Here is an 18,381-nt window from a genome sequence, read left to right as displayed (position 1 = left end):
ACTCTAGGTGATTGCTCGCATCTTCAGTTATTGCCTTAAGACTTGCACCTTAATGTAAAAATAATGTGTGCACTTCAGTTATGATGATTCTGTTGCTTGTTTAACTTCCTTTAGGCTTTTTACAGAATGTGACAGGCTCAGCTGTCAGGAGAATATGAACGTTTAATTTTGTACAATAACCAACCTGGCAGAAAACTGGCATGGAGGATTGTGTTGGCCCTGCTTCTGACTGCCATTCAAAGTCAAGTTTCTGAAAACATGGTCTTTTAAGGATCCTTGGATTTTCATATTGTTGTATGCCAGTGTTAGCGACATCCTCATAAGTTGGCATCTTGAAGTCTTCACCTTTCAGCTGTTGAGTACTGGAGGTTGCTTTGAATATGCAAAGTTAATAGCCTTTAGTGGCAGCAGCTGCTGCTGTTCAGTAGATTAGAACAGTCACTGAAATTTCTGTGGTCAGTGCTGTCTAGAAAAGAAGCGGAAGAAGGACAGTTCTACCGTATTATTCAGGAAACATGAGGAAAGTTGTGCAACTCATACAGGAACCTTGTATGACTCTAGGGGAGCTAGGTGGCTGGAGGGGAGTAGCTTTATAAAGAAGTTAAGCATGTTAATGGTTATACAACTTGATTATGTAACAACTTTAAAACATGGCAATGTTAGATGTTAACATCTGAAAGCACATCATTTTACCTTCAGTAATCTAATTTTTTCTTCAGGGAAAAAACCTCTGGGGGCAGTATGTCCACTGGGAAGCGCAGAAAGCTGTGTGATGCGATGACAGTTGTCCTGCTTCTCAGGGCTAGATGCTGTGATTCTGAGAGCTGCGGGCAGGCAGGACATAAGTTGGGCGCTGTACCTGAAGGGTATTGCACTCTTTTCCCAGAGCATTTTTCCTAATTACAAAATGGGGAGAGGAAACCATTGAGTCTGATCAGCTTGAGGCAAGTTTTGTAGGAGGGACCTGAATTCTGGAAGCACAAATGCAAGTGCAACTTCTTGGAGCCCTTCCCTACTCTGGTTTCCAGCAGCATCTGATTTAAGGGTTTTCAAACAGCCTGCAAAACTTTTTTGCGTTTAGAGTTGCTTATATAGCCAGTATACTTTAATTACTTAAATTGTGGAGTACTTGTACTCTTCCTATGATGTGTAATTTCTGCATGTGATGCTTTTGGTTCTTTTATTACTAGGAATAATGTTTAAAGACCCAGGCAGAAGAAACTGTAGACTAGAGTCTCCTGAACACCCCATCCAAGGCAAACGGTGACAGTATAGCTTTCTTGGTGCTCTGGACACAGACATCTTCGGGGGTGCAGTGGTCACTCAGGTTAGGTAGCAACTCATTCAGAATGTGGTATCAAGGAGTATTATATCAGACGGTAAAGAGCCATAAAAGTGATTTAGTACTATTAGTGTAATAGCTTTCAATTATGTCAGTTTTGCAAGTTACATTCTATGTGAATAGAAACTTGAGATTTTGTTTGATGTGTCCAGTTACTGCTGTACAAGTGAAGTAACACCTTTTCATAGCTTATGACTTAGCCTGTGCCGTGATTTGTAAATGAAACTATTATCCCATACAGGAAACGGAATCTCCCTTGCTGCTTTATATTGCTTTAGTAGTATTTTACTTGTGAAACAGCAGTCAGGATTAGTCAGATTTCACAGAAGTTAAAGTGTGCAGCGGTGCGTCCATTCTCAGTGTTTAAGGTTTCTGACCGCAGTTGTCATCATCAGCAACTCGCAGATGACTCACTAGGCGTCTGAGTGGGAGGTGTTTCTAAGAAACCACTCACTGAAGTCAAAACACTTGTGCTATGCCTTACTTAGCTGTAGGAAATCACGGTAAAATTACTACTTACAATTCCATTTATCAGTAGAATAGCTCAGGTGGGAAGGAAACTGAGAAAGGGAAACACAGACTAGAAAAAAAGTCAACTGGTGACAATACATAAAACTACTGAATTGTGACTGGTGAAAAAGGTGCTAACTCTGGGGCACAGCTGGTGCTTTGTGGAACATGTCAAAGAGCTTATGGTGTGGCTGCCAGCATTGAACTTCTTATCCAGATAAATAAAATGCCCTTCCATGTCACTTCCAATCCTGTAACTGTCAAGACCAGAAGCAGATCATCTCAGCTGTAAGAGCTATAAAGTACATACAGCTTGCATTATTTATTCTTTACCGTTTCTTGTTGGCACACAAGAAAAATTAGAGCTTCCTAAAAGGATGCAGCTTGAAATGAACTGTTTGGTCTTGCCCTAGTTTTGTCCTTGTGTTCATTCTGTAATCAATATGAAATTGCTTAGGAATTATTTATTTCTCTTGTTTCAAACTTCAGTTGTGGTTTGGGTGACCTCTTTAAGTAACCTATTTAATTTAATGACTTTTAATCCCCACTTAAGATGCAGAAAATGCTGTGGTCTCACATACTGTCTCTAGCCCATTTGGGAAAAAACATGGCTCAATATGAGTGCTTTGTATTGAAGGAAAGTAATAAATGTTGTGTTTGGGAATACTCAACGCCCTCTAGCGGCTGATGCTGTGGCAGCCCTCATCCCTTCTCTGCAGCTAAACGTGACCGTAGGGTTTCACTGGTGTTTTGCAGCTAAGTGATGTTACATTTTCCAGCAGAAAGCAAAATAACCCTCTTAGGTGCCACAAAGTTATTTTCTTATTGCTTGTTTGGGAAAATAATTTAGGTGTGAAAATGGTCATTGTAATCTGCATCAATTAAGGACATTTTGTGTTTCTCTGTAAGCTCCGACAAAAAGCTGTAAATTGCATGAAGATCATTAACCATAATGTGCAGCTGAGGTATGAATGTGGTTCTTGATAGGTTTTAACAGCCCTGTGAGAAATGCTATTGTACCTTTATGCACACTACTGATAGGCTGGAAGTACATACTTCTACATCCCTTTTATTTACCAAAAAAAACCCCAAACCAACCCCCCCAAAAAAGTGTAACTGGAGCCTGATTGCCTAGTATCGACGTGAGCTTAGAGTTAGCCATTAAAATGCCAGTTTCATTCAGACTGAAGTTAAGGTAACGAGTGATGTTTCTTCATTTGCCACTCATTCAGGAGCAAAAAATTCCCCAGACACATTGTAATTGTATCTTGGTTTGCTTTTAGGAACAAGACAATGAAAATTGTGATTCTTGTACAGATAACATACAGTTGTGGTCGTGCAAGACTTGTGTACTTGAAAGGCATCAAAGTTCTGAACATCAGTCGTGTTTAAAATCAAGGTTATGTTGCTACTTGGAGTAGTTTAGGTGTATTATTTAAATAGGGTATATGAATATCATATTTTTAATAGTGCGTGGACTGGGTGGGCAGGCAGGAATCTCAGGCAACCCACTAAAATTTTTTATTCCAAGATGAAAGAGCTGGAAGGAGTGTTAGAGCCTTTATGCTCAACAGTTCTTTTTGTGGCCTGAATTAGCATAATTTCCCTGCCCCTGCTGTTACCTGAGCAAGCTAGGGTTTTAGTCAGCAGTCTGAGTGCAGTATCCAACTGACAGTGAAAATCGGGTCATTGTATTGCACATGTGAATTTTACCCTAACAACATCCCATGTCTCTGCTAGCCATATTAACTAGTTAACTTGCTGCTGGCTTTATGGTTTGTACGTGGGGGTGGTCAAAATTTTGCTGAACACAGAAGAAAGCTTAGGACATCCTTAATGCTTGATGTGACTAATAGAAGCTCACTCACTTGCAATAATAAAAGAATCCCAAGGCAAGGGAGCCTGATGAACAAAGTGGAGGATTAGGGTTGATGTCCTCACTCTGTCATGACTTAGCTGTAGGATTTTTTTGGGTGGTTCTTTTTTTTTTTTTTTGTTCTTTAATGTTGACATTGCCATATTCCTGGGCTTTCACATCTGTTAGAATGGAGATAGTTCTGTTCACTTTTAGGAACTTCAGGAACTACAGTTTCCCATCACACTGTCATTTTTTTGAAGCCAGCCTTGATGAGTGTTTTCAGTCTTACCAGCTACCCATCTAGTGCTTATTTTTGCTCCTTTCATCATAGAATCATAGAATAGTTAGGGCTGGAAAGGACCTTAAGATCATGTAGTTCCAACCCCTCTGCCATGGGCAGGGACACTTCACACTAAACCATGCTACCCAAGGCTCTGTCCAACCTGGCCTTGAACACTGCCAGGGATGGAGCATTCACAACCTCCCTGGGCAACGCATTCCAGTGCCTCACCACCCATTACATTAAAGAACTTCCTTCTTATATCCAATCTAAAGTTTCCCTGTTCATCTTAGAAAATTTTCAGATACATGTATTTAGTTATCTCAGTCAGACTGTCTGTGGTTGTCTCTGCCCCTGCTGCTTGACTTTTAATTCTGTCCTGACAGTATTCACTCCGTCAATACTTCCAGCACTACCTGGGTATTTCAAGTTATAGTAAAAATAAAAGTAGGGCAGTGTTTTTCCAGCTTAAAGGTAATACGTTTATGATTGCAAGTGCCTGGGCAGACAGTAGTTTCTCATTAATTGGTATTTTTCCTTGCAGCATCCAAAAGAGTTACCCCATCTTGTTTATAAGTTACAACATTGGTGGGTAGGTTTGTTGTTTTTTGTGCTATATCACAGCTGCATGAATAACCTCTGGCTGCGTGCTAGGGTTCACTTGCCAGACTGCATTTTTCTTTTTATTGCTAGAGATTTAGTTAGCTGAGAAGGAAAGAAGAAGAAAATCAAGACTGAAAGCATCAGGACAGTGCAGGCAAAGGAGAACAGATTATGTTGTATTTGTTCCCTTTTGTCCTAGCTCATTGAAGCATCTAAGTTTAAAAATTTGGCTTTTCCAAACAACTGGGGATCAAAAGCTCTCACCCCATCCCAGCTTGACTGTCTGTGTCATATAGCAGACTTTTTTCTTCATAAACAGGATGTGTTGTCTCTTGACTCATTCATGAAAGGGAGTGAACAAGATGTGTTTTATGGAGAGCCGTTGTTACGTGAGCCTTTACTCGTGTGCCTGCCTTATCCCTGGGAATAGCTCAATTTATAAATGTTTTGGAATGTGAAAGCTTTGTTTCTTTGGGCTTTTCCAATAGCGTGAGATAAGATGAGCTATGTGGGAGCAGGTTAATCTTTATTTAAAAAGCATACGTTTACTAATTATTAATTAGTTGTCTGTTCCAGAGCTGTTAATGCAAGAGGTGGGAAGCAGGAGCGTTGTGTTAGCCATGGTGCAAAGGCAGGAACACAGACGGAAAGGGTGCTTCTCGCCTCAGTGTTCAGCCCCAAATCAGTACATAAACAACAGCCAGAATGAAACTATAAAAGAGCTTCTCATGCTAGATAGTAGCTTTAAATAGAAAGAAGGCAAATGTGGTGATTTAATGCCAAACGGTACTGATTTGTTATGCTTCCAAGCAAAGTTTTCTAAGATACTCAATTATTTTTAGTGTCACATGCAACTAGAAGATCTTATTTGATGTATATTTCTAATTACAGTGTGACAGTTTGCAAGGAAGAAGGGGTTACAGAGGTAGCCTGAGTCAGATTTTGTAATTACTGGTTTTACAGGGAAACCATAGTGGCATTGCGGCAAGATATAAACATCTGTGAGGACTGGTGTAATGATGCAAAAGCGTGTAATAAGCTGAAATGGTGGAGTAAGAAAATTAGTTGTTTCTAGTAAATGCAATATATCCATATACATTTGTGGACTATTAATTAGGAAGAGTTGTTTTCTGTTAAGAGTATCATGCTTGGAAATATAATAGTGTTGACTGTCAGCAGAGTTTGAGTACAGGCAGCATATAGAAAAGGGAGTTTTGCAGCATGGAGTGGTAGCAAAAATTCTTTGGAATATGACATCAGAGAATACAGAGCTGGTAAAGAACTGTAATTGGAAAGAATTGGGGGTTTTATTATCTTTGTGCAAAAAAGTATCTCCAGAAAAAGTGAACAAAAATAGTCAAGGAACTAGAACTGGCTTTTAATGAAATGGTGAAACAAGGAAGTATCAGATTGGTATGATTCACTGGATTCATGGAGAAAACTCCGTGTTTACGGCAGTAAACAACAATAATGTGGGGTTGATAATCCAAGTTACTGGTATGAAATTGAAGAAAGAGGCATCTCAACAGATTCTTTGAAAATGGATTGCAGAAGGTGTGCGCAGGGAAATCAACAAGGATTTTCAAATAACCTATGTGAAGATACTGAAAAACTGCTGTTAAGTTAAACTTTGTAATTTAAAGTTCACTGATAAAAGGAGTTGATTTCCTATACCACTGCACTGGTTTTCTTCAAGACACCGGTAAATGGAATCTGAATGACCATAACTTGGGTTATGATCTGAATTATGCATTTAATTACTGTATATTACAGTGTCTAGCCTCTTGTTAATGTAGATTAATGATATTCTTTCTTTTTATAGTATGACATCGCACACAAGATTGGTGACATAACAGTGGTGTAAGCATGAAGAAACAGGCATCATTTTTTGCATGACTTTCAAGTATGGTGAAAGTGAAGTACATTATGAAATGAAGTGCTGGTTTTTTACTTGATCTCACTTTAGATTCAAGATTTTTATCTTGAATAGGCTCTATTCAGTTTTGTAAGTACCAAATTTTTTCTTTTACATATTTTTAATGCAAGGTTTACAGTTTGACTACCGACATTTTTCTTGCTAGTTCTGTATTTTGAAAAGTGTGCACAATCATTCCTCTCTGAGCCCCCACCACGGTGATTCAAAACATTGTGAAATTAACAAAAACAACTCAGGTACTAGAAATATTGCCTTAAGCAGTGGGGTGTTGAAAGAGATTGTAATCTGAAATAGGATAGTTCGGGTTTTTCCTGGCTGATTTGATAGGAAGTGCATCATCTGTTCAGTGCTGTAGTGATACCAATGAGGTCTTGCAACCTGTGTGTGAAATGCGCTGTATTTTAAGATTGTATAGATTTTATAACTCTTAATAAAATGCACTTGAATGTTACAGTTAACACAGGCTTCAGAACAATCTGTTAATGCAGGTGTTGTGGTAATTCATGTATGTACATGAATGTATGTTCCTTCTGCTCCCCAGTTTACCATGCAGGAAAACAGGAGGGAAGAAGAGCACGTTCTTTAAACCGGGTTGGTTGTGGAGTCCTTGTTACCTCCTGTGGCGTGGAGAGTTTGGGTATTTATTTTATAATGAAAATACTAATCTACCTAAACCAGTTAAGGATGAGACCACTATAGATTGATCCCATGGATGCGAGCTTAGTAATTAATTTTTGGAGCCTGGTACCCAACTGGTACTTTTGATAACTTGTTATCTGTCACAGTCCACATAAATCAGAGAACACTGAAGGACACCTCAGTACTTAGGAAGTGACAGCAAGCATGTGCAAACTTAAACCTGTCTTCTATCAACTGCATCATTCTGTGCTTTTGGGATATTGTGGGTGTATGTGCATGTGATGTTTTTTTACCATTTTAACTATGTTGTTACTAATCCAGTGATGCATGTTACACTGTGGTCTGAAAGCAGCCATATAATCCATTGGTGAAACTGGTGGTTATAATGCTGAAAAAATATGGTACTTATTAAATTATTATTGCTTCTATTTTTGACAGGAATACAGCTAATTCTAGAATGAACTGAAACTCAGGTGCTTTTGACCAAAAGTTCCATATAATTGTCACTGCATATGAAAAAAGAAGTAAAACCATCTAAGAAAACAGTAATACCTTCATGAAAAAAAGTGGAGAGAAGGGTTTCTAAACATCACAGGTTTAAGTAGCCAATTAAAAAAAATCATTCAGTCTTAATTTAAGTTCCATATTATAGTTACAGAAAAGATACTTTGCCTTTAAGAAGCACTTGTTTTTATGCCAGAAGATTACATTCCTCATTCTCTCCTTTGACTCCATGCTGCCTAAACTTGCCTGTGAGTGAACCTGGCAAGTTATTAATAAGGGTAAGATTCCATTTGGATCAGTAGGAAAGTCATGAAAGTTGCCTGGTCAAGAAGCAACAACTGCTTGTTTAGTGTATGTTCCTTAAGGTAGTGATTTATAGGTAAAGCTTACCTTTTTTGCTACACTGTCCTCCATATAAGATGAATAAATGTCTTTTCCCCCACTAAGGATCACCACCATCTAAGTGCTTAATTGCTAGTGTTTCAGGAAGGGAGGGGAAAGGTAGGAATTACTGTGCAAGCGTTATTTAAATACTGCATTTTGTATAAAAACTCTTTTTTGCAGAAAAATCCACAAAACCTGACACACCAAAGTACACTCTTGAAGGAATAAGTGAAATAAACTAATTTTTGTAGTCAAATTCCTACCTAAAGTAATTTTCAATATGTATATATTTTAAGTAAAGAAGTATGTAACAATGCTGTCACTGAGGTTAAATGTGTGTCCATTTTGCAAAGAAATGTGAATTTAGGTTTTCTGCAAGTAACTAGTAACTGTACAACTACTTTGTCATCTGTCTAATGAGTTACTTGGCTGATCCACATGTTCTTGCCAGATGTCCAGATACCAATAATGAGTCTTTTGAAATATACTGTGTTTTGGGTATTAAATCCAAAAGCCTACCCCAGTGAGGTCACCAAGCAGAGTGCAAGTTTGAAAGTTTGTTTGATGCCACACAGGAAGTCTTACTGTCAGTTTGCTTTCTTCCACCTTTCTCAGGCTTGGAAGATACAATAATGAAGCCTGGAAGTCATGCCTATGTAGAGTATTGTGGCCAGGAGGGTATTTAGGACTGATTGTAGATGTCAGGAGCAATATTTACTTGGTTATAGATGCTGTTTTCCAACCGTTTATCCTGTGTATTTAATATGCGGAATAGCTTAGTCATGCATGGTCAGCAAGTGGAAACACCCCGACTCTTGTGCCAACACTATTTTAAATGAGAAGTAGTAGTGCATTTTACATACCTTAACTTCTTGCCAGGGCTTGGTTTTCACAGGAAAGTTCAAGCAGGTACTTGTTCGGTAACTGTGCTCTTGTCCACACCCAGAAATACTTTGTCTAATGTTTTATGTGCAAGCTAACTGGCCTGGACCTGGAGAATCTCACAAAGCCTAAATGCCGCCTGTGCTTGCAAGACTGCATCTTTGCTGCAAAACAGATGATAAACTAACTTTCAGTGTTTTCCCACCAACCCTGCTTAGTAGGTTCTGTTACATAGCAATTGTTAGGTCAAGCTATTACTTTACTCCAATTAGCTCAGATCATTTCATTTTAATTTCTCCAAAAGCCATTATAATTAGATGTCTGAAGAGCAGCACTGTGCTCATCCATTCTCATGCTTACTGGCAACTTCTTTGTGGTTACCAGGCCTTGCAATCATGTAGACCTTGGGGTTTGACGTGGGCTTTGGAAATTGTATGCAGCAAGTTGTTACTGAGGCTGGTTACGTGGGTTCAGACTGCCTTGGTGGTGTCTCTCATGCTGTCTAGGGTTTAAGGCAAACCAGGCAGTCACCAGATCAACTTTCCCATGGTCTAGGGGCTGGTTTGGATTCCAGCTGTGCCTTACAGGCAGTATGTCAGCAACAGGTTCAGAAATGGGAAAGTCTTTGCCAGTGCAAGGCAATTTCACGTAGGTATAGCTGTATCCATGCCTGATTTGATATCATTGTAAGTATTTGCATAAAACTAAGAAACCTCAGTCCACGACTAGAGCACACATTTTTTATGATGGAGTTCAGCATGCTACAGAAAGAATTGACACAGCCTGTGTGGCTCTTGACTTTTCTTTCTGGCCTTGGGCTGCTTCATGTCTTTTCAGCATAAGCACTGGTGCAGCTGCCATGAGCCACATTAGAGACACGGTATAGTTTATAAGTACTTACATGTGCTGTAGTGAAGTTTAAACTCAGGTACATTCATCATTTCAGTTTAGTGGGTGGCTGCACCAGTATTTGTGCTGACAACAGGAGAAAGAGGCAATGTGAAAGTGGAAACAAGGATCAAAGTACAAGGAAAAGGCAAACAACTGCTTTCAGCAGCACTGGTGAAAGGGCTCAAGGCACTCGAGTGCCCTGCTGTGGTATCCAGAGTGTTCCCAGGGCATCCCGCTCCAGTCAGTGTTGGGACAAAGTACACTGGCAGCAGTTGCCACTTTTATACTTAAAGGAGATGGTAGTTGGGAATGCTGATACTGTCTTCAACTATGAGTGTGCAAAAAGGTATGCAGTTATTTTATGTGACTCTGAAGTAATTCCAAGTCTCTCCCTAAGGCATCTTGTGAAACATTCACATGGGCAAATTCCCTTTAGCTTAAAGGGGCTATGCAGATGGGTCACTGGCACTACAGTTCTCTGCATGCTACAGTCTCTTGTATTACTTACAAAGTAGGAATGCATCAAATACCAATGAAGAGGAATAGCTTACTTCATTCTCAACTCCAGTAACATGTGGAAGATAAAAAGGGAAACCATTACTTAAAAGGAAACCCCAGCAACTTTCACTGCAATTTAATGCCATGTTCTGAGATTGCTTGCTGAAATCTGCATACCCGAGGCCTAGCTCACTGGATTTTAACATGACTTAGCTACATGATGTAGCTTTACATGATGTATGTACTTCAGACTTTAGTGTGGTTCATTGCAGTGCATTTGCATTGCTCATATGACTTTCACTGTTTACAGAAAAATGTGATACATTAAGAAAAGTAATCTATCTTTAATCACTTGTTTATATAACATAATGCAGGCAGCATTCATGTTCAGGAAGCAGCTAGGCATGAGCAGGAGTCTGAGCTGATACTGAATGTGCAAAAATGTTTACAATGCACTGTATGTACTGTGTTCTCTATAAGCAGTTGTAAGTATATGGCATTAAATACAATTATCATAACATAAGCAATTAAAGTTTTGGCTGACAAGAAAATAATAATGCGATTACTGCCTTCTGCATTACCACTGGGTCGTGATGCATTTTACCATCTCTGAGTGTCTTTAACTTGCCAGTGTCTGTTCTCTCTGTCCCTGTGATTAAAGCAACAAGAATTTGCTGTCCTTACAGAAAAATTATGTTCCCTTCAAATATGGTTTTCTCAGCTTTGAGCATTTTCCCATGCGGTCCTCTTATCAGAAAACAAACGTTTCCAAAGGCTCTGATAGTCCTGCTATCAGAGCTTAGCAGAAATGAAGGTGGTAATCCTAATAGATACCACATCATGCACTACCATGGAAATAAAGTGCATGCAAGCCTTACAGGACTCCTCAAAGGAAGCTGTATGCAAGTGGCTGAAACTGGGGAAGAGTACAAACACATCAAAGCCTGTCCTGTGAGAGACAGAAGTTTCATACTTTCAAATCAGAATGTTGATGGAATTTAAACTGGGAATTAGACCTTTCAGTGGTGGGAGTGCTTAGCAGAAGCTAGGAGAGTTTCAAACCTTAGAGCAAAATTTCACCAGACTGACTGTCTTTAGCGATAAGCATTGCCAGTCTTCATTGCCGTGTATACAAAGTGTTGCCCCATAGCATTTGTACCCTAGATTAGCTGTGAGCACGGAATTCCAAACCACAGATCTGATGCCCCCAGTGCTGGCCCCCATCACTGTGGTTCTAGTCCCAGGGGTGAGGGTGCATCGGCTTGAGAGCTCTTGGGCAGGGAAACTGGAGCTGAGGTGGGGGCTGCTTTTCTCTGCTCTTCTGCTTCTCCCTCAAATAAAAATCTTGGCCTTTTATAGTTTGTGTTTCCAGGCATTTCCTACCCCTTGGTCTCACCCTGCTGCAGAAAGCTGGGGAGGTGAGGCAGTTACTTTCCTAGGGTAGAGCGGGAGTCTTACTTTTTGCTCATTTTTACTTTCATTTTTTTCTTTTCTTCCTTGCCTTTTTTGTTCTTTTATTAGAGCCTGGTTTCAGCTGGGATAGAGTTAATTTTCTTCCTAGTAGCTGGTGCAGTGCTGTGTTTTGGGTTTAGTCTGAGAATAATGTTGAGCAAGAGAAGCCTTTTGTCATCTCTCAGCGTTATATTTCCGTGACCAGTGTTTGACTGTCTGATGGTGGTTTATTGTTATCATTCTAGTGCCTCTGCTTGGATTCAGTGCGATAAGCTGATGGGCATGGATTATATTAGTTTGGCTAGTCCTTCACTGGAGTAAATCTGGGGGGTGCGGATATACAATTTCTACTATGCCAGCAGATCTACCTAGCAGTAAAAATGCTGGTGGGTAGGTGATATCTTCAGCTGCTCCAGCTCGATAGCATCGACTGGTGGTAGTAAGCTAGCATATAAAAATCCATATTTGTAGTACAAAGAGGCACATGTACTTTTCTACGTGGCTGATCAGAAGAGAAAATCGTATTAATTTATTCTTTATTTATAAGACTTTTGAGACATGTAAGAAAGAAAATTCTTTCAGTAAGGTTTTATCAGTTTATTTGATGATGAACATGACTTTGTTTTTAACGTGCTTGCAACAGTCCCCTCATTGCTGAATCCCATTGACTCTTGTGTGCCAAGGAGCTCATACTCCAGGGCTTGGTCACAGCCAACTGGCTTGATTGTACCCCTGGCAGATACTTGGATGCTGTGTGATCTGTCATAGTGAACACTTGGGCCCAGGGACTTGGAGGTCAGCAGAGCACCTTGCTTGAGAATGCAGCAGTCGTACTTAATGCTCAACAGGGGACTAAGGGAGCACGTATGCAACCAACACCCTCTAAATGTCTTTCTGGTGTGATAAGGACCTCTTATGGACAACGTATGTCCTTGGCTGTGCATAATCTTAAGCCCATGCTGCTGAGAGCACTATCCAACCAAAGCTGCCTTCTTGTCTTCTGTAGCATGTTATTATTTATTTGTGGAAAGAAGCAAAGTGGTCATCCACAAGGAATCAGTGTGGGACTGGAAGAGAGGATGATGGCTTCCCCCATGCAGCCCAGGGAACATGTATGCTTCTAAGCAAAATAGAAGGAATCTTGAGCACTGGATCTCTTTATTGCCTGGGGTGGGGAAGAAGCTCACTCCCTAGTGCTGTTTTGGATGCTCCATTTGGTGTCTCCAGGACAACTCTGGTATGAAAAGGAATCAAGGTGGACAGCCTGTAGTCCAGGACTGACTGCACTTTTGCCCTCTCTCTCTTAGCAGTATGCACATCTGCTTGGGACCTGCCAATTTCATCTCCCTTCTGGCTTGTTGATGGTGGTGGGAGCAGCAGGAAGGGGCACAGGTGGCATGGGTGAGGGCTGGAATCCCGGTGTCTTGGCCCTGAGAGTCTGGAATGCCCTCTGGTGGCAGGCTGTCCTGTAAAAGTGGTTATTTACTTGTCCCAAACGCCCTGGCTACTGCTGTGGTGGATGGAAAACTCGTGTTCTGCTGTTTCTCTTTCAGTAGCAGGAAAGTGGCTTGCATGGCACAGAGCTCCAGGGACCAAGGGGAAAGTGTGGGCTTTCAGAGCCCCCTTCCCTGACTCCTACGACTAGCTTTACAGATGCTTTTAGTTGGAGAGTAAGCCCAGCTCTTACTTGACCTAAGATAATGCTATTACTATTTATAAAAGGCACTGTACGCAAGCAAATAGTTATCCTCCTGTATTACACAAAAAACGTCCTATTTTGGCATGTCAGTGGGTTGCTTGAAGCAAGAAAGCGCATGGAAGAAGATAAATGATATATTCCACACTGATATTGGTGGCAGCTTCTCTTCTGTTGAGTCCCCTGAATGTACTGGCTTGGCACTGTGCTTTCATGCAGAAGAATAAGGATTAGGTTTGTCCTGCTGTGGGATGACTCATGTGTGGGGAATGTGCATATTCAGAAAGAGTGAGATTTCAAGAGTAGTTCACTGAAGAAAGGCTTGTGATAAGAATTAATAATAAACTAATAGCTGAGCAGGGAAAAAAAAAAGGTATTTAATAAAAGGAATTTAAACTAAATTTGAAACCTGAAGCAGTTACGATTACTTGTCTGGCCATTTCCACTAAAACTGCTGTTCTTAATTATTCTTTTTTAATATGTTTTTTTAGGTATATAGTTTATTCTTTGAGTTTAGGTGATACCTACATATTTGTATACATTTATGTTAGATATATGTACGTGTATGTATTTTTACAATATGCACTCCCTGAGGTGGTTTTCCAATTTTATTAGATGATTTTGCTTTAGTACAATGTCAACACTTATATAATAATGGAACAGGGCTGGATATTTAAAATTAATATAACAACAACTAGATGTCAAACTGTTACTTCCTTTAAACAAGTCTAGATATGAGCTAATATTTAGCAAAATAAAAGCTTCCCAACTTGGGTATTATTCATGCTTTCCCAGAGATGTTAATATAACCCTGTAATTGGCATGAATTCTATCCAGCAATGAGCACTGTAGGAAATGTGTTGTACACTTGTTACTTGTTTTTAAGGCACAGTGGAAATTCATAGGACATAACAAGGCTTGCGTCTGAGTATGGCTGATTTTTTTTCTTGTACAGTTAATTTGCTCTGAAGGGAGAGGGAACATCAGGCTTAATATATTTCTCAGTAGAAAGCCTCTTCTGAAAGATTTTCATTTGGGTATAAGTGCCCAGTTTCCAAATATCATGTTAAGTTAATCTTAAACAGACACATTGAGAAAATCTGTATTTCAACTCTATTCTCTGGGAATATAATAATGAAAAAAATAGGAAAAACCTGGCAGTACACAAACATGAAGCTAGAATCAGTTATTCTCCTCAGATTTCAGCTCTTGTCTTCATCGTGAGCAGCCCAGGCACGACAGCATGGTTCTGGTGTACAAGCCCTGAAAAATAAGGTTTACAAAGCAAAACCACAACTGAGACTGTGGTTGTCTTTACCATGTCAGTTTGACTTCTGTCTGAGTGGATGAAAAGCGAGCACTCATGCCCCTGGAAGACTGCTTGAGAACCCTCATGAAGCTTGTTTATGCCCTTCATTTCAGTTCCCACTGGCCAGGTGATCTCACCAGAGAGGCCTCTTCCTCCAGCCACTGCAGAGCCCTCGATGTGACTGCTTGTCACGAGTGTTGGACCAGTAAGAACTGGTATATAGAACCAAAGGAAAAGCATGGAACAAAAGCATCATCATCTTCATCATTGCCAGCTGCTGCATGGGAGAGAGCCTCAGCGTCCTGCGTCCTGCATCCTGTTGCTACTTTCCCTCCTGGGCACTTTCCTTTTCCCCTTCCTTTTCCCTGCCATCAGAATCAGCATATGCTGTAAGTTAGGGATTCTGCTAGTGAAGCTCTGTGCCTGTAAACTTGTGCAGCAAGTACCCATTTAATTTCTTTTTGCTTTCTGTTGAGACACAGCTTGTGGACAAGGCAGGCATTGAATCAAAGGGAGATGGGGCTAGAAAAGCACAGCAGTTTTTGCTGAGCTCCATGATGATTATTTTTTTTTTTCCATTTATTTTTATCCAATAGAATTGAAAAACAAAGAAAGCCGAATCCAAATCATTGTTGCTTAGGCAACAAGAATGCAGGTAAGAATGAAAACTGCAGCTTCATTAAAAGTGATGCAAAGGACTGTGGTTGCCTGTGTAAATCTGTATTGATCGAATTCTGAGGTCTAACCTGGGTGCATTACAAAAGCATTTCACTACAGAAGCAGGAAAACACAATGGGAGGTTGGTTTGCATTTGCTTATGTGCACTTGAACACTGCTGCTATTTTAAGTTACTGTAGGGAATACCCTTTGAATCTACAATGTATTTTGTCAGACACAGAAAAGAGAAATGTGGTTAATAGCCTCTTGTCAATATTCAGTTCTGCTAGATGTATCATACAGCCGTCTAAGAAATCTGACTGGCCTCATAAAATAGCCTCAAGCTAATTAGTAACGTCAGTGTTTCTCAAATGGCTGTTACTATTACTGCTGTACATCAACCAGAGAGAGACTCAAGTGGAGACCGGCACCCTCTGTATTCACTGGATATGGCAAAGGGTGAATTAAAAACTTCCTGAAATCTGAAGATATTTCTGCCCTTTTATCTTCTTTGTAGTCATCAGTTCTCGGTTTGTAATCCTGATTTGTCTTATGAACTTAGTAAATGTCAACCTAATCTATGTAACTGAAGAGAAAAAAAAACACATGGCAAAGCTTTCTTCCTTAATGATTCATTTTGATTTCATGAAACAGCACATAGGAATACGAAGCAAGTGCTAGATTCTGTGGTCTTATTGTATCTCACAATATTTTATATTTTTTCCACTTTAGTCTCTAACCACTGGAATTATTTGATGAAAGGGCAATTTATTGGGGGAATATTTCATTAGGAATATGAAACAAATATAAAAATGACCCCCCAATATTTTATATACACCCCTCCCCTCATATGCACATGTACAATATTGTTACCCTTTATGATGTAGTTAAGGAATAGGAATGTAGTAAATCAGAAACCTGCTAATATTCTTCCTTCAGATGCTAATTTGGTTAAAATGTTAAACATGCTTATTCCTATCACTAGCAAATAATGCGCAATTGGTATTCTTATGCTTGGGTTGAGTCTAAATGTTCCAACCGAGACTGCCCTTGCTTTGTTAGACGCTACAGGCTAACAGTAAGAAACCATATAGATCTTATAGTCTAAATAGTAAAGACAACCAAATGCTGAGAGATGAAGGGGTAGGCAGATTGTTGTCTTTATTTTACAGAGCAGGAACCAAGCCAGAATTGGTTAAATGAGATACCACAGATTGAGAAGGTGTCCTGCAGCAGAAAGACAACCCAAATGAGGTTTCCTGTATCAAACTTCAGTGCATTTACCAGCATTCTTCCAGCAATGACAGCTGTATGAGTAAAGGAAGACAAAGTATACCTAGGCATAAGTTGAAATGACTGGCAGAATGGTGAGTCATTAGGTAAAAAGAGGAAACTGGAAGCTGACAGATAGGATTATAGAAAAGCTAAAAACAAAGCTTTTAATCTATGAAGTTTCCCTTCATATGTATTTGAGGTATGACTGCCAAAATAAGATATTTTGTTTTAGATTTATTTCCAGTAGGAGACTTTAAAAAAATGTGTGGATCTATATATATATATATATATATATATATATATATATATATATATATATATATATAGTTTTATTTAATAGCTGCTGGGAAGATGTCAGTTTCCAGAGATCAAAATGTAGACAGTGAAAAATAAAGTAATCTGCCACTTTGGAATAATTTGCAGCAGCAGGCATTCCCTGTGCAAATCAGATGGTGAGTCAGTGGTTTCAAAAGAGGATTACTTTGGATTAGTTGTCTAGTGAAGCAGGCACTTTGTACAATGCAGCAGACAGCTCCAATCTGAGCCAATTACTTATTTGGATGGTGTTTGATTGTTGTCGTTCTGTTTGTTTTAAAGAACACTATTTTATCAAATAGATTTTCATACACTAATTAACAGCATTTTGACAGTGTTTGTGTCTAGAAGACAGATCATTACGGAGCAACTGAAAATTAATGGCCAGACTTTGAGAGAGGGAGGAGGTGTGGAGGTGTGGGGAGAAGCAGCCTAAACTACATTTTGGTTGACAGCAGTTGCACCTAGGTTTAAATGCTGCTTTGAAAGTTCTGTCTTGAGTGTCCATTGCAGCTTACAGCTTGATTTGCGAGAAAGGCAGAAGACAATGCTATCTGGCCAGGGTTCAGTCCCTCTGGTTCTCTATTTTAAGTCTTTCATATTTTAGTGATGCTTGAAGAAGAGCTTTATTACCATTTTACTGATAGTGTATGTTGCTAAACTAATCTGCCTTTCAGTTTAGTAGGACTGTCATAAGTAACAAGGTGATTAGAAACACCACCTGCCCATATATAAGTGGCACTGTCCTGTTCCTGTAGTTTAATATTTTATTCCATCATGCCTATAGCTGTGAGTTATTTATTTATGCAATAAATCAGTGTGCTCTCTCCCTGTTGACCTAGGTGCTGGCCATTTCTTAGTAGAGACAAAACCACTACTGGCTGCATTTCCCACCTCACAAAATTGGCTTGCTGGCTCAAGAAGCATCAGCTATCCAGACTCAGTTTCAGGTGTGGACTAAAAAGGGATGGGAAGAGAAGTGAAAGACTTACTTGGAAGTCAGGCACAAAAAGGAGGGAAATTACACATATTCTGTGTATGAAGTGGGATATGTTCAGTATGCAAGAAAGGCAGTGTTTGAAGAAAAGGTCAGATCTTCTGGACAGTCTAAAATCCATGAGAAAGAAGAGCAGAAGTAGCCAGATGTTATTGTGAGGTTGGAAATAAACGCATGCTGAAGCTCTAGATCCAGATAGCTTTATATTAAGGCAAGTCCAGATCCAGCAGCACTGGTCGCCTCCTCTCTTTAGACAGTAACAGCTCCAGACCATAGTTCTGGCTGTACTCCAGACACACTGGGAAGAGGTGTGAGCAAGCTAAAACTTGAGGATTCACTGCTGAAGACTGAAT

General features: G+C 39.7%; 1 protein-coding gene across 1 annotated transcript in view; it reads left to right on the top strand.

Moving 5' to 3' along the window:
• CXADR (CXADR Ig-like cell adhesion molecule) overlaps positions 1–6,987 on the top strand; it is a 34,982-nt gene extending 27,995 nt beyond the window's left edge. The window contains exon 8 of the mRNA XM_057413014.1: positions 6,416–6,987. Within this exon, the coding sequence (XP_057268997.1) occupies positions 6,416–6,457 (42 nt within the window). The 3' untranslated portion in view covers positions 6,458–6,987. The remainder of the gene's footprint in view (positions 1–6,415) is intronic.
• Positions 6,988–18,381: the final 11,394 nt, after the last annotated feature.

The sequence above is a fragment of the Pezoporus wallicus genome, unplaced genomic scaffold (assembly GCF_028554395.1).
Source record: "Pezoporus wallicus isolate ANWC-B61680 ecotype Strahan unplaced genomic scaffold, APGP_CSIRO_Pwel_v1 contig_6484, whole genome shotgun sequence".
Lineage (NCBI taxonomy): Eukaryota > Metazoa > Chordata > Aves > Psittaciformes > Psittacidae > Pezoporus > Pezoporus wallicus.
This window is presented reverse-complemented; position numbering and strand designations above follow the sequence as displayed.